At 35.4% G+C, this 27920-nt stretch overlaps 1 protein-coding gene and 1 pseudogene across 6 annotated transcripts in view; one reads left to right on the forward strand and one right to left on the reverse strand.

Moving 5' to 3' along the window:
- Nucleotides 1–1748: 1748 nt before the first annotated feature.
- LOC114490840 lies at nucleotides 1749–6248 on the forward strand (annotated as a pseudogene).
- Nucleotides 6249–6862: 614 nt separating this feature from the next.
- Nucleotides 6863–27920, reverse strand: part of ERCC8 (ERCC excision repair 8, CSA ubiquitin ligase complex subunit) — a 41392-nt gene continuing 20334 nt past the window's right edge. For 5 of the 6 annotated variants that reach the window (XM_036020315.1, XM_028527766.2, XM_036020318.1 and 2 more), the window contains 5 exons: nucleotides 26513–26613; nucleotides 24828–24952; nucleotides 18334–18531; nucleotides 12568–12648; nucleotides 6863–7845 (listed from right to left, as the gene is read on the reverse strand). In XM_036020315.1, the coding sequence (XP_035876208.1) occupies nucleotides 7777–7845; nucleotides 12568–12648; nucleotides 18334–18531; nucleotides 24828–24952; nucleotides 26513–26613 (574 nt within the window). In that variant the 3' untranslated portion in view covers nucleotides 6863–7776. The remainder of the gene's footprint in view (nucleotides 7846–12567; nucleotides 12649–18333; nucleotides 18532–24827; nucleotides 24953–26512; nucleotides 26614–27920) is intronic. The other variant, XM_036020314.1, reaches the window with a different exon arrangement.

Below are 27920 nucleotides of genomic sequence, written 5' to 3' on the forward strand. Positions count from 1 at the left end.
AAGTATTAATGCACATTGTATTAAATGTACTTGACTTAAGAAGCTATTATGAAACTAGCCACAGTAAGAATTATGACCAGAATACCAAAGATATGTAATGGCAAATTAACTTAATGAAGTACTTAATGGACTGAAAACAATGACTGGAATTACAGCAGTGATAATGGTGTAAAACATATTAAGTAAAAAAATTTTCTTGGCATGAAAACCTTTTGCCAATGATGGGATTACAAAAACGTTGATTGCAGCAGATACTGCTTCCTGAACACCAACTAATATTTGCAAATCTGAGTTCAAACAGGTATATTTCCTAGCATGCTGAAGCTGGGGTGAAGGGGCTTATGGTACAAAATTTCATGAAATGGTTAAATCATTTATATTTCTTCCTCCCCCAGTCACTAAGAGTACAGATATAAAATATACAAACACAACTCAATTAGCTATAGTTATGTGGTGTCCAAAAGATTTTATGTGTTTGAATAGCTTTTAGACATCATGCCAGTGGTGGGCATATCAGGAAATTATTTTTGTGTGACGAGTAAGCTGGGTAAACAGGACTGCAGGAGGGGATCCAGAAATTCAGAACTAACACTGGACGTGTTCTACAAAACTCAAATCCATGGTGGCAGTCTGCACAAGTCACACAACATGTATACTTCATAATTCAACATGAATCATATTAATTTAGAAAAAGAGAACATGTCATGAGTGCAGTGATGAATACTATGAAGTGGATGTACCACCATGGTTTGATCCACAGGAGACATGTCAATAGATGTGGTGCAAGACTGAAAAGATTGCTTTTTTGGATGGATATAAGAAATTGGTTTGTGTTATCTAAAGAAAGTATCAGCTGATTCATTAGTGAAGATCCAGTCAAAGATTGGGACTTTGGTTGACATTATATACATTCTGTTTCTATATAAGTGTGTTCACAACCAGTTACAAAATCAATCATCTATTTATTCATCAAGCGTCTAACCAAATTGTGCCTTTGGAAACTCACTTAACCAGGAAAATATGGTCTACTTTTACATGCAGAAACCATTTTCCAGAAATTTAAGTGATGATTACCCATTTTGGAGCTAAGAGCTGAATTCTAAAAAAGTTATTTTATTTCAAACAAATACCTGTAAAAATAAACTTGGATCAGTTTGCCTTGTCTCAGCTAATAATGATTATGTGAATAAAGAGCTAAAAAAACTGGAAGTTAGAATACTGACGTGTAGTTCTGAAAACTATGAACTGAATCGTATGAACAATTCACATACATTAAATATAAAAACAATTACCAAGGGAGGAAATTAGGTTTTGGAAAGATCGTAGCTGTAAAAAACTGTTACATTATTAATCTGAGTAAAATTGATATTGCTCTCAAATGACACAGAAGAAAAATGCCACATTTCTCTGGTTCAAGATAAAATGAAATAAATTATAGGAGAAAAACATAATAACCAAAATACTTTTAATTGGGTATCTGATTTTTACATCAGCAAATTTAACCTCTAATATTATGCATGTATTACATTACATGCTGATATCAAAGTGAAATAAAGGGTATGACTATAATTCTTGTATTTGATTCTTGTTACTCCTACCCTTTCACTCATTTACCACGTTCTCCTGCCCTTTGTAGGCATCTGGGATTGTGAGTCCTTATCCTCCCTTTCCTGCATTCCTTTGGGGTACAAAAATAATCAATGACTTGAAATATGTAAGATTTCAGGAATGTTTGTCATTTTTCCATGATGGTGAGTGGGGCACAAGAAGAATGCCCAGAAACTTCAGAGCCCAAGGCACTGGAGAAAATCAGTCCAATCATAATATTACAAGGTAGGAATGGGCTAAAAGTTAGAGAAGACACTACTAAGAAATCTAGACTCAAGGTTTCAAAGTTCTCCTAATTTTGTTTAGCTGTTGAGAGTCACAAAGCAAGTCCCCAGTATAACAGCAGCTCTCTAAAAGGATTCAGAGAAAATCTATGTTGGTGTATGGGCCAGAAGTAACCTTGAGAATAGAACCCTTTGCCATTTTGCAAAAAGAAAGACTCTAATATTAAAGTAATCCCAGGTTATTAACTAATATTTAATAATACTTAAAATTTCCTGCATGGTAAGTTACAATAACACAATTGAGCACTTCATTACCTGCAAATTATGAAGTGCTTTTGAGTTAAGTGCATGCTAATGGTTGTTTCTCTAATTAATTCAACAAATAAATACACGCATATTTTTGCATCTTCCATTTGCTAAGCAATATTCCAGGTGCTGAAGATAAACAACATAGACAAAATTCCTGTTCTATGGAGTGTACATTCTAGAAGGGAGTGGAAGACAAAATATATGTGTGGACCATGTTCTGTGGAGGTGAATTTCAGAAAATTTTGGTAAGAGCTCAGAGCCCATTAATCTTAGATTTTCAAGTAAGTAAAGAGTTCTAATAGCTGAACAATTCTTATATGTCAAAACTTTATTTCAACTCTATAAAGTGTATTTTATTCCCTCTCCACAAATGAAGAAACTAGCTCGGGGAGGCTAAGTAACTTGCTAAATAAAACTGCTAATCAGTGGTGTCTCCATAACTTAGATGGAAACTTTACTGTAGAAGTTTTGGTCGAGGCAAAACAGCACGGTCATTCCATTATAGTTTGAGCGTTCATTCAGTATAATTCAGGAAACTTTTATCAAGATGCTCCACATTTGCCTTCAATAAACTTCAATTAATCTTGAATATAAACCTCTACTAATGTACTTCACACAGTAAATGCCATTTTAAAATGCTTTCTAAATATTCAATGCGTGATTTTGGAGCAGGAATGAATTTAACAATTTTTTAAATTATATTTTATTGATTATGCTATTACAGTTGTCCCAATTTTTCTCCCCTCCATCCAGCACTTCCACACCCTCAAGCAATCCCCACATCATTGTTCATGTCCATGGGTCATAAGTATAAGTTCTCTGGCTATTCCATTTCCTATACTGTACTTTACATCCCCATGGCTGTTCTGTAGCTACCTATTTGTACTTCTGAATCAATAAGTAATCTAGGATTAGCACTGTGATTGCAAGACTGGAATTTGCTTAGTGCCTAAAATTTTAAAGTTTCTATTTTCCCCCTTGAGCTTGTAGCCACCAAAAGTGGCAGTCTTCCTTTGTTTTCTTCCTGCTTCAGCCTTTTGCCCCTGAAGGTGCAGTCTTTACTTTCTTTTTCTGGCTGATAACAAAGGGGGGTGGGGGCAGGGCTGAAGAAAGCAGGTGCCTCTAAGTAACCTCTTGCTGGGATCACTCTTGTCCACGGAATAATCATCTCTTCCTCATAGTCCCTGCCTCTTTTTAAACAGTCTTTTAGAATTAGGGCTTCTGTTTTTAGGCCACTAACCTTTTTCCTTTTGAATGTTTACCTGATAAGTTCCTGGTGGTCCCAAACGGCTTCTGCTGTGAGCTGTGGCCCCCTTCTCTAGGGTGTCCCAATCCACCTTAGAGGAGCTAGGGTCTACATCTCAGAAAGCAAAGGTGGCATCAGCTCTATTTTGTGCATGAGACCCTTTCATACTGAGAAGCAGCAGCTCTTAGGAGAGCCCATGCTATGGATTAGGTGTTTTGCACTAGAGCCAGATGCTCCCCTTCCCTTCTTCCCTTTTTTCATTAAACATCGAACACTGGTCTCCAGTGATGGGACCTCTTACACCTCACTGGGTTGGGAAACCAATCACTTGTGACAGCAGCAAGCAGACACAGCCTGGAAGCTCATGACCTGAACAGTTAACATTTGTGGGAGCCATGATCTCCTGGGGAAGCCTCCACAGCAAATCCATAAATGGCCCTTAGCACATAAGCAAGTGTTCAGGGGGAGCCATCTCCTCCTACTCTGAGGAACGGGCTGAAATTTGACTTGAAAAAACCCTGGGGGTGGGGTGGGGACTGGTTTATGGAGTGCCTCCAGAAGCATGTGTCTTCCTGGGCACTAGGTAATTTCATCTAAATGGCTCGGATGGCCCCGATGCTTGTCAGTGCTGCCAGGCACCAGTGGACTAGATTCTAAGGCACTAGGAGGTTGGTCATGCCCACCTCCTTTGAAGGGAACTTTTCAAGCTGTAGCCAACTACCTATACACCTCCAGGGATTGTTTCCTGGACCTTGGGCCTTCCACCAACATGGGGAAATATGTTGAGTACCCCCTTTTGGTTGGGAAACCATGGCAATACCTGACAAAAACAACACAACACAGAAACCACCAAGCAGTAAGGGTACCAACAACCAGGGGTGACCTTCCAGGCTGTGTCCACTGACTGTTGGGTCCAGTTAGTAAGCCAAGAGAAGTTTTTTGTTTGTTTGCTTACCAGAGGACAATTATAGGAAGGGACAGAAATGTCAATGTAGAGAGAAGCATCAATTAGTTGCCTCGCATACATGGCGGGACCAGGGACTGACACCCACACTGGGATCAAACCACAACCTTTCGGTTATGGGACAACGCTCCAATCAACTGAGCCACACTGGCCAGGGACATGAGCAGTTTAATCATATACCATCTCCATTTGGCACCCAGCTCACTGTGTCAAGTATGTTAAGATTTGCATCTGGGATTTGTTCTAATCAGATATGGTAAGCCATACAACATGAAAACGACTGTCATAAAGGAAGAAGTTCATACTCACAGATCCCTAGAACCTGCAGGCATGGCACAACATGCCATACAGGACCACATGGGGAAGGACCAGGTTTGGTCAGAAGGCCTCTGCTCTAGGGAGAGGGCCCTAATAAAGGCTCTGCCCAGAGGCAATAATAAAGGCAATAAAGGCCCAGAGCCTTTATTGGAGTTTTCTGGGAAGGAATGGGTGAGGCAGGGATGGTTCACTGTGTACGCATGGAGTTGGACAGTTTGAATAATTTTGGTAACCTCTGAGCTATAAAGATGTCCTCCGTTGTCTGGTTCCTGGCCCTGGGGTGATTTAGAACAAAGAAGAATATGGACTTGGAGTATGAGAGTTTGCGGGTGTGGATTTCGGCTTGGTTTGTATATCAAAGGGGAATCCTTTGTTATCTTTAGGAATTAGTAAATCCTAGAAGGGACATGTCCCCGGGATCAAGGTCCCAAATGCCAGAGTATCAAGAATACAGAAAATAAGACAATATAGCCAATACACTTAGTTATATAAAAATACATGGATTTCTATGAGCTATAACTTAAAAAAAAGAGAGAGAGACAGGACTGTGTATATTCCAGTTTTGCAAAATAAAAATACTTCCCATCTATGTCTGCTTTGGATTATAATGTGAAAGAACACACACTTGATGGATAAACTGGACTGTTTATCAGAAGGGATAGAGGACAGGGGAGGAGGTGCTGATGTGGGAGGAGAAGGGTTTCCATGATAATAACGAAATGTCGATCATATGTGTCACAGAGATACCTGGAAGCATGACACCAAAGTGTTAGTAGTGGTTACTGTACGGCAGTATAACTCTACATGACCACTACATATTTTCGGTAAGTTTTTATGCTGCTGGAATTTTTTACAGTGAGTTTATATACAACCACCCCTTAGTATCTGCAGGGGATTGCTGAGGTCTCTTATACAAAATGGTATAGTACACGCATCCTCCCGTTTACTTTAAACCATCTCTAGGTTAATTTTAATAACTAATACAATGTAAATAGTTGTTATAATGTATTAATTAGGGAATAATGACAAGAAAAAAAAACAACCTCTGTGTGTGTTTAGCACCAACATAACCAGCATAGGCCTAACCAGTACATGTTATCAACAATGTACCTTTCTTTTGGGGGGAATATTTTTGATCCACAGTTGGTTGAATCTGCCAGTGTGAAACACACAGATATGGAGGACTGACAGTATTTATTTAACTAGAAAAAAAGCAATACACTCTCTGGGATTCCAACCTAGTTTGCAGCGACATTGCTAAATGCACCAAGAAGGTCAGGCTCATAGGTAAATATGGGAGCCGTTATGGAGCTGTAAGGATAATGGTGAAGAAAATTCCAATCAGCTGGCATGTCAAATACTCCTCCTCTGTCTATGGCAAAACCAAGGTGAGGAGAAGAGCTGTGGGGATCTGCGACTGCAGCTCCTGCATGAAAACAGTGGCCAGCGGTGCCTGGACCTACTGTTCACTCTGCCATCAGAGTAAAGTTGGCTTTCAGAAGACTGAAAAAATTGAAAGACCAGTAGAAGTGCCACAGTCTGAAACACCGTTAGCCTAAAATAAATGGGTTAGTTTATGGAAAAAAAAAAAAAGAAGCAGCAGCAATATACTTATTTGCAGTTTGGAGAAAACTTTGTCCTCTGAGTTACAAAAAACAATAATTTCCAATTTTAACAGCATTCTCAAAAGTCATAAGCATCCTCATCAAGGGGATAAAAGTGAGAATAAAATGGTAAGGGCTGGGGGGGTGGAAACGGGAGAGAGGTGGGGAGGACTGGGTGGGTGGGCTGGGATGGGGGTAAAAGGGAGAAAACTGTACTTGAACAACAATTAAAATAAAACAATTACATAAAAATGGAAAAAAATGGTAAGAGCTTACTTAATAAAATCAACATACAAAAGTAAATGTATGTAAAACATCTGACCAAAAAGGTCTGCTATAAGGCCTAACATTACACACTTAAAAACTCAACAACTGGCCCTGCCTGGTGTAGCTCAGTGGATTGAGTGCAAGCTGCAAACCAAAGGATTGCCAATTTGATTACCAGTCAGGGCACATGCTTGGGTTGTGGGCCAGGTCCCCTGGGGGGGCCACGTGATAGGCAACCACACACTGATATTTCTCTCCCTCTCTTTCTCCCTCCCTCTAAAAATAAATACATAAAATCTTTAAAAATAATAAATAAAAATAAAAAAATTCAACAACTGTATATTTGGAATTTGAGCTCACAAAAACCTCTTTTACTAGTCTCCTGCTGATAACATCCAAGAACAAAGGAAATGTAAAATTAGCTTCATGATAATAACTTCTGGGTTATAACACAGTAAGAGTAGACAGCAAAACAGAAATTTCATGGTTAACAGTTCATGTTTAACACAGATCCCCTGTCAGGACACTTTTTGCCTTGATGAATGAAGTAAGACTTGGTCACATCTTAACACGGTTCAGAGAAAGGAGGTTCAAGTGTGAGTACAAGCTGCCATCTGATGCATTAAAATAAAGAAAACATGGGGTTTTCCCCAAGTTAAAAAGATTCTTGTGATGCACTTTTTGGATTGTGGAACTGAATCCAAAAATATTTAACATAAGGCTAGACAACAGTCAACTAAATTAAATCATTGCAAAAACTGGATGCATGAATGAGAAAGAATAAAACATTTTTGATGCTAACTTTCCAGCTATTATTTTTGGTATAATCACCCTCAGTAAAATCATCCTTGAACGTGAAAATGAACAGGCTGATGACATAGCCAGTAGGAGAAAGTCAGTGCTGTTAACTGCCACTTGCACATCCGTAGAGACAGCGTCTCACAGTTCAGAGTCTGCTCCAGGTCCCACATGTGGGTGCCATGACTTGTCTCCTTGGACTATAGCAATAGGGGCCATCCCAGGCCACAGCAACTGAGATCAAGAGACATGTTTTAATTAAAGAAATTATATATAAGTCAGTTTCAGGACTTTGTGCAAATATTAACCTCATTTTAAAACATGGGGGGAAAAACACCCAAATTCAGGGCTAATTTAGCTGTCACTGAACAGTTAAAAAAAAAGTCCCATTTAAAAAAATTTCATCAATAGAGATGCAAAGGTACTTAGGATTGATCTTCATCCTTCTTCATCACTGCTGCTCCAGGCATCTTCAAATGCTCGATTTAACTGTGATTTGCTTATAGTCTAAGAATAGGGGGGAAAAGGAAGATTCAATTAATCTATTTCATGATTTTAGGTTCACAATATAGTTGTGCAACATATCAACTGAAAAACAATGAGATATTTTGAAAGAAACTATATAATTGTTAATTTTAGAACATAAGGAACCTAAACAACAAAACAAAAAACAAGCAAAATATAACCAAAGACACTGAAATAAAGAACAGACTGACAGAGTTCAGAGGGGAGAGGAGAGGGAATTTCAGGGGAATTTCAGGGGAAAAGGGGAAAGGTTTACAGGAACGAGTAAAAGGACACATGGATAAAAACTAGGGGTGGGTGGAAATGGGAGGGAGGAGGGGAGAGTTGGGTGGGTGGGTTAGGATGGGAGTAAAAGATAGAAAATTGTACTGCAACAATTTAAATTTAAAAAAGATCAGACTAAGTAATACCATATTGTGTTCAAAAAGTAATGTTGGTTAAGTTGTGAGGTTTATTTTTTATAGTTGGTAAAGCAGTTCAGAAGCAATGCAAAATGTGCCTGAAATGGTACCATGTTTATTGTTAGTACATAGGTTTCCCTGGGAGATTTCTTAGAAAGATAACGTGCATTTGGTAGATGTTGTTTGAAACAACAAAACAACAAAACAACCCGCTCTCTTAGCACAGAAGGCAGCGCATCAGTCTCATAATCTAAAACAACAAAACATCACAGTATTCTTACAACTTCAGAGTCATACCTGATTAAGGTAACCAACAATTAGAGGAATTTTAATTATCTGTGGTATTTTAAATCAATTCACTTTTTTGAAAACATTTTAAATGGTTATCTTTTTATTCTCTGGCAAATGACTAAAGGGCTTTAAGATGGTCTCCCTTTTTTGGGTATCTAGGAATTATGAGCCAGGTTTGCTTCTTATTCTGCAGCTTTTACATTTGCTATGAGACCCAAAATCCAATAATATATTAGCACTGAGACTACCCTTAAATTATCTTACATCAGTATTGCTTTTTATAACATATAGCAATATTTTGTGATAAGGGTAACCCTTACTGTATGCTTGAAAATATTTAATTCTTTTTGATGACCACAATTCAAACAAATATAGCTATAGAAAAAGTAGGTGTTTCTAGTAAATACCCAAAGTATCATAAAACAGTATATATTTTAAACATCCTTCGTAGCTGTTAAAACTATAGGTTAGAGTTTACCACCAACCTTATGTTGGATATTGTCACTATTACTAAATCTAATGTTAGCAATCATCACTACCTCGAATATCCAGATACAAAACTATTGCCACACTTGAGCTAACTATTCACTTATTTCTAGCAATAGTCCATATGCTTGCAATAATAGCATACTGAAGTTTATTTATTCCTTCATTCAAATGTTTACCTAATTACCTTCTTTCTGGGTTTATAATTTAACTACTAAGTTAGGTTATTTAGTGAGAGTTTATTCAAAGATGTTTTATCCCTATGGGTTAAGTGATTCATCTTTCCAACTCTATCTTTGGAAGTTTTTACTTTGCCTTACATATCTATCAAAAATGTGCTTGCATGGATAAACCATACAAAGGTCATGCCTCCAAATTCCACTATGGAAACCCAATATATAACCACCTATTAAACATTTAAATTTAATTTGAAGACTCAGAAAGAAGCAAAATTGTATTTTATTGTAATTTATTTTTGCTATGGTGAGCAAAAAACCCAAAATAAACTGCAAAAAGAAATGTAGTTGCATGTAAATTTTACTGTTTATACTAGTAAAGGATAAAAATATGAATTTATTACAGTATTACAAAAATATATTGCTAAAAATCACAACTAAAATATCATACTTATAGTTAAAAGCTGCAGTAAAAATATGTATGGATGTGGTATACATATTGTTTGAGACCCACTGATGAAGTGGTTGAATTACACTGATGAAATGTTTTGGTTTTCTCTACATCTCCTAGTGGACATCCTTTCTATGCTTGAACATACCATCTCTACCTCACCAGGCTGCCTGTTCTACTGAAAGATAGTTCTGAATGTTATGGAGATAGGGAAGCAAAAGTTTAGAAGGGATCTAGTTCAAGTCCCCCAAAAAATGGGGAGGAACAGCAAAACCAAGTATCTACCACACATATATATTGATAAATTCTAAGTTTCTTAATGGTAATTACTGGAAAGTCTCCATAGGTAGAATATAGGGTTGTCTCTATCAGCAAGTAATTATACACTAACACAAATGGTAAGTAAAACATCTCTGTATTGTGTAACCAACAAAATAAAGATTCTTGGTAAGAGGTCAAACTGTAATGTGGTAACCTATAGATCTCAGAAAGGAAAAACTGATTAAGTGTCATATAGGCTTGCCTTGACCATGACTAAGTTTTACGAAGAGGGGACAAAACGAAGGTAGATTCCTCAGGTATACTAAGACTGCCAATTAAATAACAGGAATTATGCTTAACTGCCATAAAACCTATTCCTATGCCCCATTATATCTTGGTTGATGGGGAAGTATAGCTCATCTAAGGATGGATTTGAAAGGAAACCTAAGCATTATATTGCTTTAGTTGGAGATATAAAATTGTCCCAGATTACTAATAAGTGCCAAAACTGGGATTCAAACCCAGTTACCAGTATTATTACTACTTAGAGTACCTGAAACTAAAGACTGAGTGAGGGAGCGTGTGTATGTGTGTTTTGTTTTGAACTGTGTTATGCTGTGTCTCTGGGAAACTGCAGGAATCACCTATTGGATAGTTGAGATGAAAAACTTTTAAGTAAGAGTTAAACAGTGAATATACATACACAGAGAGCAGGGTCTTGTGTAGACAGACTTCTCTACTGGGATTTGTATCACGATCACATTCATGTTCCACCTACACTCACAGAAATCTTTCAAACTAAAGTTCTGTGATAATAATCTTGGCACATACCATTTTATATTAATATGAGAATGATGGCTATCTTAAAGTAAAACAGTACATTTTAACAGATAAAGTTTTACAGCTCTAAAACAAAAATAAAGTTAACTTGTTTATCCCTATTTGATTCGCTGCTTGTTCAGGTTAATTTCTCATATACAAAAATTTTTCTAGATGAAGAATTTGAACTACCACTAACTATATAATAAGAATATCGACCATCAGAATCCCATACTATCTTTATAAATTAAACATTACAGTTTTTTCCTAATATCCTTTTTCTAAACATAAGTCATAGTTGATTTACTTTTATTTTCATTTGGTAAGTAATTGTTATCCTTCCTTAATAGGACCTATACTGTTATAACTTGGATTATAAAACTATACCGTATGTACTGTGTATACTATATACTTACTAATTGTATGTAGTATATATACATGCATGTGTGTGTGTGTGTGTGTGTATGTATAATACATATAGTAATTACCAAATAGCAGGACACAGTAATTAAATAATAATGCAAAATAAATGGCTGAACCAAAATATTTGACCATATTAAGCTTTCTAGAGAAGGATATTAAGTCATTTAAAGCTGCTGAACACTAAAATTAATCAATGCCATAATAAACCAAAATAGACATGTGATAAAATCTGGAAATATTCATACAGTGTCTGGCCAGCTGCTTGAAAATTTATCATCGTGTTTTTATTCCTTCTGTCATTGAGATTAGGGCCAAAAGAAAATTATTCACAGGCTTTACACTGCAGTAACCATAGCAGCTGCAAATTTAGGTATGAAATATATCTTGTCAATAGCTGCTAAATGCTACCTACTACCCCCATAAAAATTAATTTCCATGTGGTTTAGACAGAGGTCTGTTTTCATAAAGGAACTAAATACATGAAAAATGTTTTTAGAATTTCAAACTTGCTCTCTCAATGATTTTCTTCCACCTCCATTTAAGATGTTTTATTTTTATTCTGACTAGGGTAAGATTAACTTAATGTGTTACTAACCACATTTATATTTTCAGGTCTAAAAAAATTATACATAGAAATATTGGTTTTTAGACATTAGCCTTTTTATACTGCAGAAATTATGATAATTGGGGATGATTAACAGTGCTTGGTAAAACAATCTTTGGTAGGAAAGATATCACCTACAAAAAGCTTGACATAAAAGTAAAAAAATACAGAGGCTACAACTTAAGACCAGGGATTCATCTTTGTTTATCTATCAAATTTTTAAGGCTTTTTATTTAAACTGTCATATTTATATAAATCTATGCTTTAAGATAGGAACTAACAGACTGCTTGCTGGTAGCAATGTAACTTGATAAAACTTGACAGTGTTAAAAAAAAAAAAGACTTAGAAATGTCATCCATTCTATCCAAAAAAGTAATCAGAAATATAAACAACTTATGAACAGATACTGACTTTATTAATAATGTTCAAAACAAATGTCTCCAAATGAATAAATATTGAAGTAAATTATGGTATGTAAATGACAGAATGCTGTATTATTATAAACAAAAGTTATTAATGACATGAAAAAGGCTTATTGTATAATATTGAGAAAAGTAGGATGTTAAGTTGTACATCCAAACATGGTATTAAGTGTGTTAAAAAAAAAAACACATATGCACTGGAAAAAGTAGTAAATAAAAATGTAAATAGTAATTAATTCAACTTTATAAATTTGTTCTTTTAAGAAAGTAGCAAAAAAGTGTTTTAAAATTTTCTTCCATATAAAGTAATTAATAAACTTTTCTTCATGATTTAGAAGTCACTATACAATTTGTACAAATGATATTTACCTCATCATCATCAGGAACTGGTTCATATAAGGATGGTACCCAAGCAAGAATATTGCAGTCTCTGCTACCACTATAAAGTTCCTAGAACATGGAAAGCAAAGAGATGACTGCATTAATTTAAAGTTGATACCAATATGAAACAAACTACATTAATTTTTAAATGACTAATTTGTAGTTTACATCAATTACATTACCTCTATTTCTACTCCAAAGAACTGACTTGTGTCCTTTAAAAATGTTTATTTGTTGATGTAGTATATCTTTTATATAAACACAATATTATGATACCTTGGAGGTTGCTAATGTGAAAAATTTACAAAAACAGTCAACACCATACTGGTTTTTATCATTTATAGTATTCGTTTATTTCAAGTGTCAAAGTAGAGAAAGGAAAAAAAATGGAAGAAATAGTTTGTCTTCTGTCAGTAACTAAGTTTTAATAAGACTCCAATGAAGAAACCATATGAGTTTCTAGCCAAAAGTTCATAATGCTTTACCTAGCTCACAGTTGCCTAACTGGCTGCTGTTCAACTTAAGGACCTTTAAGATCCATATGCTATGCTCATTGAGAAGTTCATTCTACAAGGGAAAACTTGGGTTGATGCACAGTCCATCTGTGTCAGTGTCTTTTAGGATGTGCTGTTTGCACGTGGCTGAACGGTGTTCATTTCCCTACCCCAACAAAACTTAAGGAATATGTTATATTGGTTTGTACGGAAACATTCCTATGGGAGAGTGAAACAGATTCGGTCATATACACAGGGCGTAAACTGGTATAATCTTTTCCAAAAACAGAATCTCAATATATATAAAAAATTCTTGTATGCATTTCTAAGTCATGCCAAAGACACACATGGAATTCAAGGATATCATCAGTATTATATTTCTAATAAAAAAAGAAATAATTGTCCAAAGTTGAGTAATGACTTATATATAAATTTATGTTGCATTCATATGATGGATTACTATATATAGCCATTAAATTTATTCTTGAAGACTATTTAATGACATGGGAAATCACTCATAGTAATGTCAAGAGAAAAGAATAACATATACACCAAATACTCGTAGCGTGAAGGAAAAAAACAGGATGTAAAATACTAGGTCCATTGAAAAAAAGCTATTTGGCAACAAAAAAGATAAAAAGCAAAAAGTAGCAAAGTGTTAAGTGATTGTAAAACTGAATGACTAAGTGATTTTTCCCCCCTCAGGAATAATTTCCATATTTCTACACAAATATTATTAACAATGTAACTTTTGTCGTCTCTGGTATCCAGTTATTTATCTTTATTATTGTTCTTCTCAAAGACTAGTTGAAACCTGGTACAACTAGTATTTTTCTAAAAAAAAATAAGGGTTCTGAATAAAGGGAAAATAAGATTATGAAGTTATTTATAAGAAATATAGATGTAAAAATTAAATTAGATTTAGTTAAACATAACTAAATTTCTTAAAGAGAACAAAGTGATATAAAACTATACTATGAAATATAGTATATATGGTTACAATAACTGTAGATAATGTGGAGATATATTCATATGTCCAGTACCCTCAAGCAATTTAATTTTCTGAGAAGGCAAGACACATACCCCAGATATTAAACTTAAAAGGCAATTCATGCTTAAGTACTGCTATATTGATAAAGATACAAAGAAAATTTTGTAGATGTTCAAGAGAGCTTGAAAGAGAACACTTCAATCAGAATGATTCAATAAAGACTTTACTTAAATGGAGGTATTTGAATTGAGTTTTGAAGCTTTTTAGGTAAGTGTAGGAGTTCAGTTGGCTAATTAGATTAGAAAAAAACACCAATGCTTACAGAAAAATTATAAATGTAACACAAAAGTAGTTTTTTTCCTGAAACATGAAGGTAAATTGCCAACATGAGGTCCTACCACCCTGGAATAATTCAGTGTTTATTACCTGTGAATATGGACGTTCTCCTACATAATGACAATGCTATAAACAAAATCAGAAAATTCAGGAGGGATCCAAGATAGCAGCAGAGTAGGTGGAAGGTACACTCACCTCATCTCAAGACCAAATTGTAATTGAAACTACATTATAGAATAATCAACCTGAATGACCAACTAAAGAGTCACTGAACAAGAAGTCTTATAAGTAGGAAATACACAAAAACCCATGCTGAGACTGAGGGGTAGAGACAAGAAAAGGGCTGGCCATGCTCCCATAGGCAGTGCTTGAGAATTCAGAAGGCTATCTCAGCTGCAAAGGACCCCCTAAAGAGTAACGGGGCTCAACTCCACACCAGGCTCCCCAGCCCAGCCTCCAGAGCCAGGAAGAGGGGCCCACATGATATCTGACTGTGAAAATCATTGGGGATTCTGTCTGCCAGGGTGAGAGGAAGCTACTAGAAAACCAGGAGCCCTTTTAAAGGGCCAGCATACAAAATCTAAATTGCAGGGACTCACCCTGAGCTCCAGCTGAGGATGATGATTCAGAGCAACCTGGGGTCATACAGGGAGAGATTGGGTTGTGTAACTTTGGGAAGAGGGCTAGAGGGACAGCCACCAATGTCCCTGCGCTGAGTTCCTCTCCTACGTTGCCCACAGCTGCCCATTTTTCCTGGGTACAGCACTCCCCTCAGTATGGCATCAGCCTTGGGGAATGCACTGGTCCCACCCACCTGACTCCCTGTGGACCCCCCTGCCAAGCTCACACCCTGCAGAGGAGCCTGCCGGCTGCAGCCAGCCAGTGACTGTGATGCGGTCTTTCTTGGAAGGCTCTCAAAGAGGTCCAGGAAGGTTCTCATGATCTAGGAATGTGTGTGTCTCTGACACCCTACTTCTCAGAGGGTGTCAGAGACACAAAGGGAGAGACTGAGTTGTGTGTCTTTGGGGCGAGGGTCATTTTCCCCCATGAGCTTTACAGACACCACTGTTCCTATGCACAGCCCTCCCACCACACAGCCAAATCTCAATTTGTTTTAGCCTGCTGAACTCTGCTGGCCCTACATTGATGGTTCTCCTGCCACACTACAAAGCATTGCAGGCCTCAGGTGGGTGATGGATGGCCTTGGTGTATCCTGAGACTTTCGCTGAATGGCCTCAGACCCAGTACTGGTGCCAAGTCTGAATTTGTATCAACCTGGTGAATACCACTTGCCCCTAGCCAGACTCAGAGCCTGCCTCACACAACTTAAATACTGCCAGAGACTCAATAGCTGAGCTTAACATCCAGCTGGCAAGTGGAGGTGAAATCTTAGGGAGTCTTTGGCCTTTTGACCTGCCCCCAGCTTGGTACTGGATGCCCAGGTTAGTCCCTCCCACACACATCCAGGCCCAGCAGAGGCAGACATCAACTGTGAATCACTCTGTAGCTCCTAACAGGTAGCCCAGGACTGGTCACAGGGAGTGCCTGACAGTGACCTGCACCAGAGCCCCTCCGAAAATGCCCTGGAACCAACACATCTAGTGGCTGGCTTCAGACCACATGAGAGCATGACTGAATTAGCTCCATAAGTGCCACACCCAAAGGGAGATCATGACAAGTACAAGATCCTTTGGGGACAAATTCTGTTGTGAGTTCAGCTCCTGCACAGCAGCGTGTACACAGTGGTCAGGGCCAATCCTCACTGTCAGCCAACCTGAGGGCCAACCCCACCCAAGGATACATCAACAGCAATCAAGTCTATAATACAGCAGGAGGGCTCACATAACCCACACAGGGGACACTCCTAGTGGACCTAGTTCAGGTAATCAGGACTACACCACTGAGGCCCACAGGGCACCTACGACATAAGGCCACCCTACCAAGACTAGGAAACAGAGCAGATCTATGTAGGATACAGTAACAAACAGAAAGGCAGCCAAAGGGAGGAGACAAAAAAACATGTCCCCAAATGAAAGAAGAGAAATCTGCAGAAAAAACTAAATGAAATGAAGGCAAGCAATCTGTCAGATACAAAATTCAAAACACTAGTTGTAAGGATTCTCATGGAACCTAGGGTGAGCTCAAACAAAGAGATAGCAAACAGAAAAAAGAACATAGAAACCATAAAAAAGAACCACTCATAAATACGCAATGCAGCATCTGAAATAAAGAGTATACTGGGGAGGAATTGATAGCAGACTGAATAAAGCAGAGGATCAAATCAGTGATTTAGAGGACTATGTAACAGAAAACACCAGATCAGAGCAGTAAAAAGAAAAAATCATTTTAAAAAATGAGGATAGTTTAAGGGACTTCTGGGACAAGATGAAGTGTAACAAAAGCCATATCACAGGGGTACCAGAATGAATAAAGCAAGAACAAGGGATTGAGAACCTGTCTGAGCAAATAATGACCGAAAACTTCCCTAACCTGGTGAAGAGAAAACACACACAAGTCCAGAGAGCACAGACTCCCAAAACAGATGAACTCAAAGAGGCCCACAAAACTCATCAAAATTAAATGTCAAAGTCTAAAGACAAAGAGAGATTTTTAAAGCTCCAAGAGAAAGACAATTACCTACAAGGGAGCTCTCATAAGAATGTCAGTTGATTTTACAACAGAAACATTTAGGCCAAAAGAAATAGGCATGAAATATTCAAAGTGATGAAAAGCAAAGACCTATAACCAAGACTACATACAGCAAGGCTATCATTTAAAATTGAAGGAGAAATAAAAAGCTTTCCAGACAGAAAAGCTAAAGGAAGTCATCACCACCAAACAGTTTTACCAGAAATGTTAAAGTGACTTCTTAAAGAAGAAAAAACAAAGAGGAACATAAATATGTACAAGAAAATGGCAATATATGTACCTATCAATAATCACTTTAAATGTAAATGGATTAAATGCTCCAATCAAAGGCAAAGGGTAGCTGAATGGGTAAGAAAATAAGACCCATACAAGAAACTCACTTTGGACTGAAAGACATACACAGACTTAAAGTAAAGGGATGGGAAAAGATACTAGACACTTCATGCAAATGGAAACGAAGAAAGCCATGGTAATAATCTTATATCAAACAAGGGCTATAATAAGAGACAAAGAAAAACACTGCATAATGATAAAGAGATCAATCCAATAAGAGGATATAACTCTTGTCAATTATTTATGTGTCCAAAATGAGTACCTAAATATATAAAGGAAATGATGGACATAAAGGGAAGAAATAAATAAAATTTTAGACTCACACAAACATAAATCAAGATACACAAACTATATTTTGATATTAGACACATATATTCTACTTTTCCCAAAAGATTGTTTGCACAAAAATTATTTTAACTTGCCAGAAATTTTCAACAGCTAAATAAATGGAGCCTGTATGCAAAAGCATGCTCAATTAATGTCTTGAATTGAAAGCTATTAACTTCAACTGGTCTAACTGACCATGGAGCATAGTCCAGCAAGAAATTGCCAGCATGAAACTTCCCAAACCACTTTTGACACGTTCAATCAGTCATAGCACTTTCTCCATACACTGCACAAATCTTTCTTTGCATTTCAGTTGTGTTTTTTTTGTTTGTTTGTTTCATTTGGGTCAGTTGAAGTTGATAGTGATCAAATCAAGACATTAATTGAGAACAATCGACATTATACCATGCAGCAGATAGTCGACATACTCAAAATATCCAAATCAATAAAGTTATTGGTGTAAGCGAAAAATGTGTCTTATTTCATGGAAAGAAAAACATATAGACTTTTTGGCTAACCCAATATAATTCGTCAGAATGAAATTACAATTTATTCTTTTACATACAACTAGCCTGGCAAATTAGCTACCTGAACATTTTAAATTCCCTTAAGTATCATGCTTACCTGGAAATTAGATTGAAATACACAGCAGTCAACACTCTTATAATGTCCCTTAAGCATAGTTATCTGTTCTCCTGAGTAAATTGTATAAACAGCAATGGTGCTACCATATGGCACAAAAACAAATTCTGAACTGCAGCCACAGGAGACAGCAAATTTCAGTCCTTTTCTACTGTCATTATACACTTTTCCATAATTCACCTGTAGGATGTAAAATGGTAAAGTTACTCATTTCTTAAATCTGAATTAAAAAGACAACAAAGATTAGAAGTATTTAGTTAAAATAATTGAATATACTATAAAAAGCATTCTTACATATCTAAAAAAAATGACCAATGTTCTAATACAAATAAAGGCCAATGATATGAATATATATTTCACATAAGAGAAATACAGAGAGTAAAGAAAAGCAAATGTTCACATTCAATCTTGATAGAAATAAAAATGCAAATTAAGGTATCCTTTAAGAATAATTTTCAACCATTTAGCAAAGATTTTAAGAAACCATAAGACAATATGGGTACAAGTGATATAAATATGTTGGTGGCACTGTAATTTGGTCATTCCTTCTAAAAGACCAAATTGTTTATTATGCAGCAAAATACAAAGATATTCTTTTTGGGGGGGATAACATTTTTATTTTAAAACATTTTTAATTATAGTAAAATATACATATCAAAATTAGCCATCTTAATCATATATAAGTGTTCAGCTCAATGACATTAGAAACATTCACAATTGTGCAATCATCACCACCATCAATCTCCACAAGTCTTTTCATTTTGCAAAACTGAAACTCTGTACCCATTAAACAACAAATATATTCTTATTCCTTGACCTAATAACTACTCCTGGGAATTTATGTTAGGGAAATAATTAAACAGCAAAAAGCTATATGCCCAGAGGAATCCAATGCAGCATTAACTCAAATGACAAAATAACTGAGAATATATGTAAATTTTAATAATATATTAATTCTATAGTTTATATAGCAATTAATATAATAATTATGAAAATTATGCTGAAAATAGGAGTAAAAGCTAAGTATAAAAAAACACAGAAGCTCTGACTGGTGTGGCTCAGTGGGTTGGGCAACTGATCAATGTTTTTCTCATATATCAATGCTTCTCTCCCTCCCTCTCTCCCTCTCTCTAAAAATAAATAAAATGTTTAAAAAAACCATAGAACACAAATAGTGTGTATACTATAATTTCAGTTTTATATACATAATTATGCATTTGGTATAAAAATAAAAATTTTGCAACCATATGCCAAAGGTACAAGGTCCAACAGTATTGGCATCACCTGAGCAGTCAGAAATGCAGAATTCTAGGGCCTACCCCACTCCTACTGAATTAGAATTTTCATTTTAACAAGATCCCTGGGTGATCTGTAGGCTCATCAAGGTCTAAGAAGCTCTAAACTAAAGAAATTGACAGATTTACTTCCCACTGATAATTTAGATAAGCAGCTTAGGGTAGGTGCATAATAATTTGGGGATTATGAACATGCAGATCACCAGACTGTCCCTTTACAATAACTAATACTAGAGTTTGAACAGTTATCTGTCTTTCTAAGGGTTGGGTGAAAATGTGTGTGTGTGTACAAACACTGAGGCCTATATGGATATTTGCTGATATGTAGACACTACACTTGGCTCACCTCCCCTTACAGTTAACAAGTGACAGAAATGAGCACAGGCATTCAACTACCTCACTGCCCTGTGGTAGAGTGAAACTTGAAAACATTAAAACTTACAGTCAATAGACTTGTGTTTTTGAAACCCATTCCACACCCCCTTTTTTCTTTGCCTCTTATGAGTAATAAATCATTTAACCTCTGAGTTTCATTTTTCTAATCTGTTCAATGGAAGTAACATCATCAAAGTTATCATGAAAAATCAAATAAAATAATGCATATGAGAGCACCTAGGACATAAAGGTACAGTATTCAGTAAGTTCCTAGGTTTAATAATTCCTAGATATATTTAAAAGTATTTAAGACTCATTCTCATTTGCATCTTTTAATCCTACATGTACAACAATTTGTAGAATGCCATGGGTGGGGGGCGGGGATAGTGGAGAAAAACCACAAACCTTCTCAACTAGCAATGCTCTATTCCTCCTAGAAAATTATGAACTGCTAGACTGTGATGGTTTTATTCATATTTATCAGAGCAACTACCTACAAAACCTACATTCCTTCTAAAATGTGAAGTGGAAAATGCTGAATGAGGTATACTGAACCAGCTCACTTTTACCTTTGTCCTTATGCATTCAACCCTTCAATCCATCTTGCAAGTTATTGTCCTATTAATCCCTGTAAATCACTGCTGGGATTAAATCACCTATGGGCTCAAAACTACTAATATCTTTTCAATGCCTATGGAATAAAGTTCTAATAACAGATTAATGAAAGGATGGATTTACCTTTTACCAATGCTTACTATGTGTCCTATACTGTGCTCGGTGATTATCTAGGTTCCCATTTTATATCTACAAATACCATAAAAAGCAGTGTGACAGGTGGCATGATCCATATTATTATGGAATTACTGTGGAGAAACAGGCTACCTTTGGCTATGAAGTCTTAAAGGTGGTATATACAGGCTTTGAAAAGATCTTGATAGGGCAGGAAAATTACAGACTGGGGATTTGATGATGGCAAATCCAACTCCCTATCTTGTGTGTCCCTTTTATTGTCCCAGAAAATATATCCATCTAGTCACTTAGTAAACACCTACAGTGATGCAGACTCTATCACAAAGCTGCTCATTTTACTGTCAAACAGCATAATAATTACTTAATAGTAATGACAGGCAACATTCACTAAAATGTCAACACTTGTAAGTATAAGACAATGTGTTAAATGTTTTACATGCATTTTCATGTAACATTCAAAATAATACTATGAGATAGGTAACATTTTATATAAAAAGAAAACAGAAAGGTTAAATATTTCAATCAAGGTTTCTTGGCTAGTAAATGACAGAATCAAAAACTGAATCTAGACTACATTAATGAAAAAGCACTGTACCACAGTGTTGTAAACTATTTTCTTTCAGTCCATAAGGTGATGATCACAGGACATTATAATACAAATAAGCAGTATGGACTCTGGCAGCATCTATGCTAGACTAGAGGAGTTAAAGAGACATTGTGCCTCAGATGAATCTTGAAAGCTGAGAAGCAGCTAGGACAGGAAGGAGAGGAATGGTACCCTAAAGCAAAGGTAATAGTAAATGTAGCAGAATGGAAGGGAGGGAGAGCATGCCCTATTTAAAGAATTCTAAGTGGCTCAGTATAGATAAGGACAGGGAAAAATAGGAAAGTGGCAAGACATAATGCTAGTGAGTACAGCTTATAAAGGCCTTGTGCACAAGAAGCAAAGGTATTCAGTTTCAACAACCTGAGCATATTGAGGAAACACTGAAAAACTTCCACTGGGAGATGAGTTTGGGAAAAGTTAGAAAGTGATAGAGTAACTAAATAGAGACCATGAAGGCCCAGAGTGAGGTTGGAAGGGAAAAGAGGTATGAAAAAAAATCAAGATGGGAGAATTAAAAGGTTTTGTAATTGATTTAACAGTTGGGATCCTGCAAAATGATCTATTAAGGTATGAGAAGAAAACAGAGAACTTCTATTTCATTTTAATGTGAAAAATAAGAAATTAAGCTTTTATGAAATATATAGACTCACAATACTATTTGTATATAATTCATAAATAATTATTATATATTGGAAGCATGTATTAATATATCTTTTTTAAACCAATAAGGGCACTACTAATAAGGCAACACCAATATAATAGTTATTATTTATGGTATACACCTACTATTTATTAGGTACAGTACCACTGTTTACATACTTCCATTTTGCCCTTACAATTACTGTTTTGGTATATAATAATCCCAATCACACAATGGAGACACTGAAACTGACTGTAGTCCTTCATGATGTCACAGTGAATAAATTGTCTAGTGTCTTCTAATTACTACATGGCAGGACTGGGGTTTGCTTCTTATTCTGTCTCACAGCCCTTTAAATATTTGAAGACAGTGTGTTACTCTAAAGACAGTTACTTTTACTGAGATCAATGTCTGAAATTCCTTTAAGTGTTCTTTGTAGGTGAATTTCTGGCCTACTCTAGTCACCTTTGCATGAACAACATTTGCTTTGATCAAAGTCATTTTAAAATGTACTATCTATTTTAAACACACTATTCAAGATAAAAATTTATTAGCAAAAATACAGAGGGTAAGGAGAGAAAAGTTGAATAAAATCACTTTAACAATTTATGTATTCAATACCATTTATATTTATCACACTTACCTTTGACACACATGCCAGCCTACTTTTCCCAAGTGACCCTGTCATTTCTCCCTCCAAAAGTCTTGAGTGACTCTCCACTCCATCCACTGAAAAAGCCTAAACCCATACAAAGACCCAGAAGCCTACATGCTCTGGTGTACTGTTCCTCCTCTCCTATTACTCTCCCACGTGGTTATTCTAATACAAAAGCACCTTAGATGTTCCTTGGGTATTTCAAGCATGCTTCGGCCTCAGTGTCATTGTATTTTCTTTCTTTCTTTGCCTGGAATACTCTCCTTTCCAGATATCTGATGGATCACTCCTTCATTTCCTTCAGGTCAAATATTATCTTCTTAAACCTACCCTGACTACTCTATGGAAAACCAGCAACTCCAACTTCCTAATATTTTCTATGCCCCTTTCTTGCTTTTCTTCATAGCACTTACCACATCTATCACATATTTTATGCATCCATCCATCCATTTATTAATTGGAAAGACTGATGTCTTTCTTCCTCTCCCTGGAATGTAAGCTCCATGAGGATGACTTTTCTATGTTTTGTTTACTGCTGTATAATACTGCCTGGCAAATAGGAAGTACTTAAAAAATATTTATTAAACAAATAAATAAAAAGAGAAAAAGAAGGTATGATCTAATTAGAAATGGAAGATTCTAAACTAATTTGCAATGCCTGAGTTTCTAGCCTGAGACATAATGAAGAAGCATTTAATAAAGAATATGAAGAACACTGTATAAACAATTTTGATCACATAGTAAAATTAGTATTTAATTAAGAAAGTGATACCTACAGTACATGAAAGTGAATTAGCAAAAAGAATGATTAAAGAAAGGAACATTATTAATATTAATACCTACCTTAAGATATTAAACAAATGCTTTGGAATCCAAGTGCCCATCAATAGATGAGTGGATAAAAAAGCTGTGGTGTGTATATACACACACACACACACACACACACACACACACACTAAAGAATATTACTCAGCCATCTAAAAAAAAATGAAACCGTACCATTTGCCGCAGCACAGATGAACCTAGAAGGTATTATGCTTACTAAAATAAGCCAGAGAAAGACAAATAACACATGATTTCATCTAAAGAACAAAATAAATGAACAAACAAAATAGAAGCAGACTCACAGATGCAGAGAATAGACTGATGGCTGCCAGATAGGAGGAGGACTGGGGGACTGGGTAAAATGGGTAGAGGGATTAAGAAGTACAAATTGTTAGTTACAAAATAGTCACAGGGATGTCAAGTACAGGATAGGAAATACGGTCAATAATATCATAACAATTATGTACAGTGTCAGGTAGGTACTTGAAATATCGGGGGATCACTCTGTAAAGTACTTGTATATAATTGTCTAACCACTATGCTGTGCATCTGAAACTGATAAAAAACAATATTGAGTGTAAACTGTAACTAAAAAACCCCCACAAAAATAATACTTTAAGAAGTCTGGGTATAATTAGCATTATGGTGATAGTAAAATCTAGAGTCAAACTGTTGCTTTCTACCTGTGTACACTTAGGCAAGTTACCCAACTATTTTATGTCTCATCTCCTCATGTGCATAATGGCTATTTTAACAAGAACTGCACTGACAGTGTTGATTAAATCAGACCATATATGCTCCAGCACACATATTAAATGTTAATTTTTATTAGCACAGGATCTGGCACATCAACTCTCAATAAATATAAAGTGTCAAATTTTATACTATATGTGACTTATAAGCAAAATCCAAAGTTAGTACACAGAACATATAGTATTTTAGTACCAAAATAAATGTGTTTTAAAGGTGCTAGATTCTTAACTGGTAATTGATTTCTAATACTTTTTGAAAATTCATGTTATGGTCCTTGCCAGGCACACCTACGGTTTTGTTACTTTGTATCGGTTGTTCTCAATCTTTTATGCACAGTGGATCAGTAGAGCAACACTTCTCTACTATGTGGGGAGACTGTGGTGAGGGTGAGTTGGGGCAGATTGTCTTGAGTTGTGAATTACTAGTTCAGATAATGGGAAAATGTTATAAAAAGAAAGCTGTGATTCAGAGTTAAGAAACAGAGTTAAATCTACAGAAAAAAAAAATCAAGTGTATGACACAGATCCATTTCTTTATTTTACATTCAAAAGGTGGATGTATTTAAAAATCTCTTACTAGTGTGTTCTCTCCACTGGAACTATTCCAGAGCCTCATTCGATTATCTGTACCGACAGTGAGGAGGTGAAGCCCATCACTTGTAAAACACAAGCCATTAACCTTCCCATTATGAGCAGTGTTTGCTGCAATGAAAAATACAATTTATTTACATGTTCTGGTATTCAGCACACATTTAATACTTGTTGATCTACTTATTTAAACATACTAAAGGGCAACTACTTGAATTACTTAAAATATATAGTGGATTATATTTAAAATTAATCATCCCTTTGGATTATTTGAATATAAGCTACTGTATTTTGCTGTGTACAATGCATTCTTTTTTGCCCAAATTTTTGAGGGAAAAATAAGGATTAGTATTATACATGGGCATCACCTGAAATGCCTTGTCTCTGTTCTAGTGTTTTGTAATTATTTGTTACTTAAAATTTATCGTACCATAATATGTTCAAAAATAAATGCCAAAATTCCTTTGTAATACAAAAAAAGTATCTAAATATAAATAGATAAAAGGTTGAATTAAAAAATTAAAACGAAAGATTTTTTCCTGGAGGTTTGGGCCAAAAACCTGGTGCACATTATACATGGGAGTGTATTATACACAGCAAAATATATTATATAAATTAGAACCATAAAAATAGAGGAAAACTGAAAAACCAAAGGGAGAAAATTCTGTCAAATATATTTGTCTTTAAAAAGCTGTGCTATAAAACCCAATTACATAGTTTAACACTAAAAATTTAATTTAAGCACCTTTCAAACTTCTTATATATTATTTCTATTTTGAATCTAAAAATCAATCCACAGAATATTAAAAATCATTAATAATACTATTTCCTATTTAAAAACTTTAACAAAAAAGGAAAACTGTTCTAAGCTCAATCAAAATTTATATTACTTTTAAAATAAATAAGTTTGAAAAAGCATAATTCTCAATAGCCTTATTTATTTAAATAAAAAGATTATTTAAAAATCATAGATTTTACATAGTTCTTCCTTATATATTTCTGGTCCAGAATTAATTGTGAATCAGAATTTTAATGTACACAAAAATTAAATTCTATTAAAAAAATTAAGTGTGGTATTTTATCTCCTGGATTGCAGCTGGCATATTTAACACAACTTGCAAATTTTATTGTGACACAGTGGCCACTAAATGTCACTATTCCTTCAACTTATTACTTTCTAAGTGGCACTAAATTGTATAAATTGGCATCATTGGAGGAAAAAAGGTAACAAGTTGATCCAGAAAAGTTTCTCCACTTGAAAATTCAGTGACAGATGAAATGCCATATTTACTTGCATCTTAAAGAAAGACAACCATAATTTATTTAAATTATGAAATTGATTCATTGTGAATGACTTTTTTAAAAATCACAAAATTTGAAATTTGTCGATATACATTTATTATTTGGTTTCACTCAAAAAAATTTTTTTAAAGATTTTATTTATTTATTTATTTTTTAGAGAGGAAAGGGAGGGAGATAGAGAGAGAGAGAAATATCAATGTGCGGCTGCTGGGGGTTATGGCCTGCAAACCAGGAATGTACCCTGGCTGGGAATCGAACCTGGGACACTTTGGTTCCCAGCCCACGCTCAATCCACTGAGCTACGCCAGCCAGGGCAAAATTTTTAAAAAATACTATTTTTTTATATTTTTCTATTAGTGCATTCTTCATTACCTGATTCAACAGCTTGTGAGTTTTTCCCATTATGCTGATCAAGAGTAATCAGACATCCTGATGCTCTCCTCACATCCCATAATTTCACTCTACTGTCGGCACTGAGAAAAAATAAATGTTACATTGACATATATAACTAGGATAGTGACTGCACCCTCTTCACCTACCTTTCCAGAACTACGGCACATAGAGGGCTCAGGATATTTGTACATTTGGGTTATTTTCAGCAAATATTCAATAGTCAATAGGAGCACAAAGAAATAAAAAAATTTTAAAAAGTAACCTTTTCTTAGATCACAAGGGCAGAATTCTGCTACTTTTCATTTTGTTTTTAATGACATGAACATCTTTCTCCCCAAGGGCTAGATAGGCTTAGAGCTTGATACTTATTTAAGCAACTTTGTCACTACATCCTTACTATTTTTATTATTCAAATGTCATCTAGAAATGTCGTCTAGACAGTCAAGCAGTTAATTAATTCCCCTTTGCTTCAGGATCCATTTCATGAATTTGGTGGTATTTTTTTAATGTGATAAAAACATTAGAACAAAGTGAATAATAAGAACAATGTATTTTTATTTGACTTCCTGTACTCAAATAATCTTTGCCCAATATACAAGAAAGAAACTTAATGTCTTCTGGAAATTAGATATTTATTTTAATTTTAGAGGAAAAACCATGATCACACATTATTTTCAACTTCTAAACTACTACTAAAAATATACTGCTCAGTTCAGCTCACGCTTTCATATCCTCACAAAGACCTCAACAATATTCTAATCCACTGGGTTTCTACAGGCCATTTTAATTAGAAAACCATTGCATTGCATTTTATAAACCTATTCCCCATTAAAAGGTAAATCATATATATGATTGGGCTGGCCAAAAAATTCATTTGGTTTTCTCCACAAGCTAGCTCTAGTACAGCTTAGTTGTCTTTAACTTCATTTGAAACAATTTTGTTTGATTGTATTGTGACAGCTGTCACGTTAGCATGCATTGAAAAAAAGACTTGAAAAAGATCAAAACTATGAACAATAAAATGGCAATAAATACATATCTTTCAACATTCAAATCTAAAAATAAACTAAACAAACAAGAAAAATAGAAAAAAAAGAATCAAAATTGGTGGATTTTTGTGTAGTCAGTTTAATACTAAAGGTGGAAGAAAATAAGCAACATTTTTGGCATATTATGCTTTAGTATTTCAAGATAGGTAAAAATGCAACTGAAACTCAAAATAAGATTTGTGCCATATATGGAAAAGGTGCTGTGACTTATTGAATGTATCAAAAATGGTTTGCAAAGTTTTGTGCTGGTGATTTCTTGCTGGACAACACTCCACAGTCAGGTAGCCCAGTGGAAGCTGACAGCAATCAAGTCAAGACATTAAATGAGAACAGTCAAT

Source organism: Phyllostomus discolor, chromosome 3 (assembly GCF_004126475.2).
Source record: "Phyllostomus discolor isolate MPI-MPIP mPhyDis1 chromosome 3, mPhyDis1.pri.v3, whole genome shotgun sequence".
Lineage (NCBI taxonomy): Eukaryota > Metazoa > Chordata > Mammalia > Chiroptera > Phyllostomidae > Phyllostomus > Phyllostomus discolor.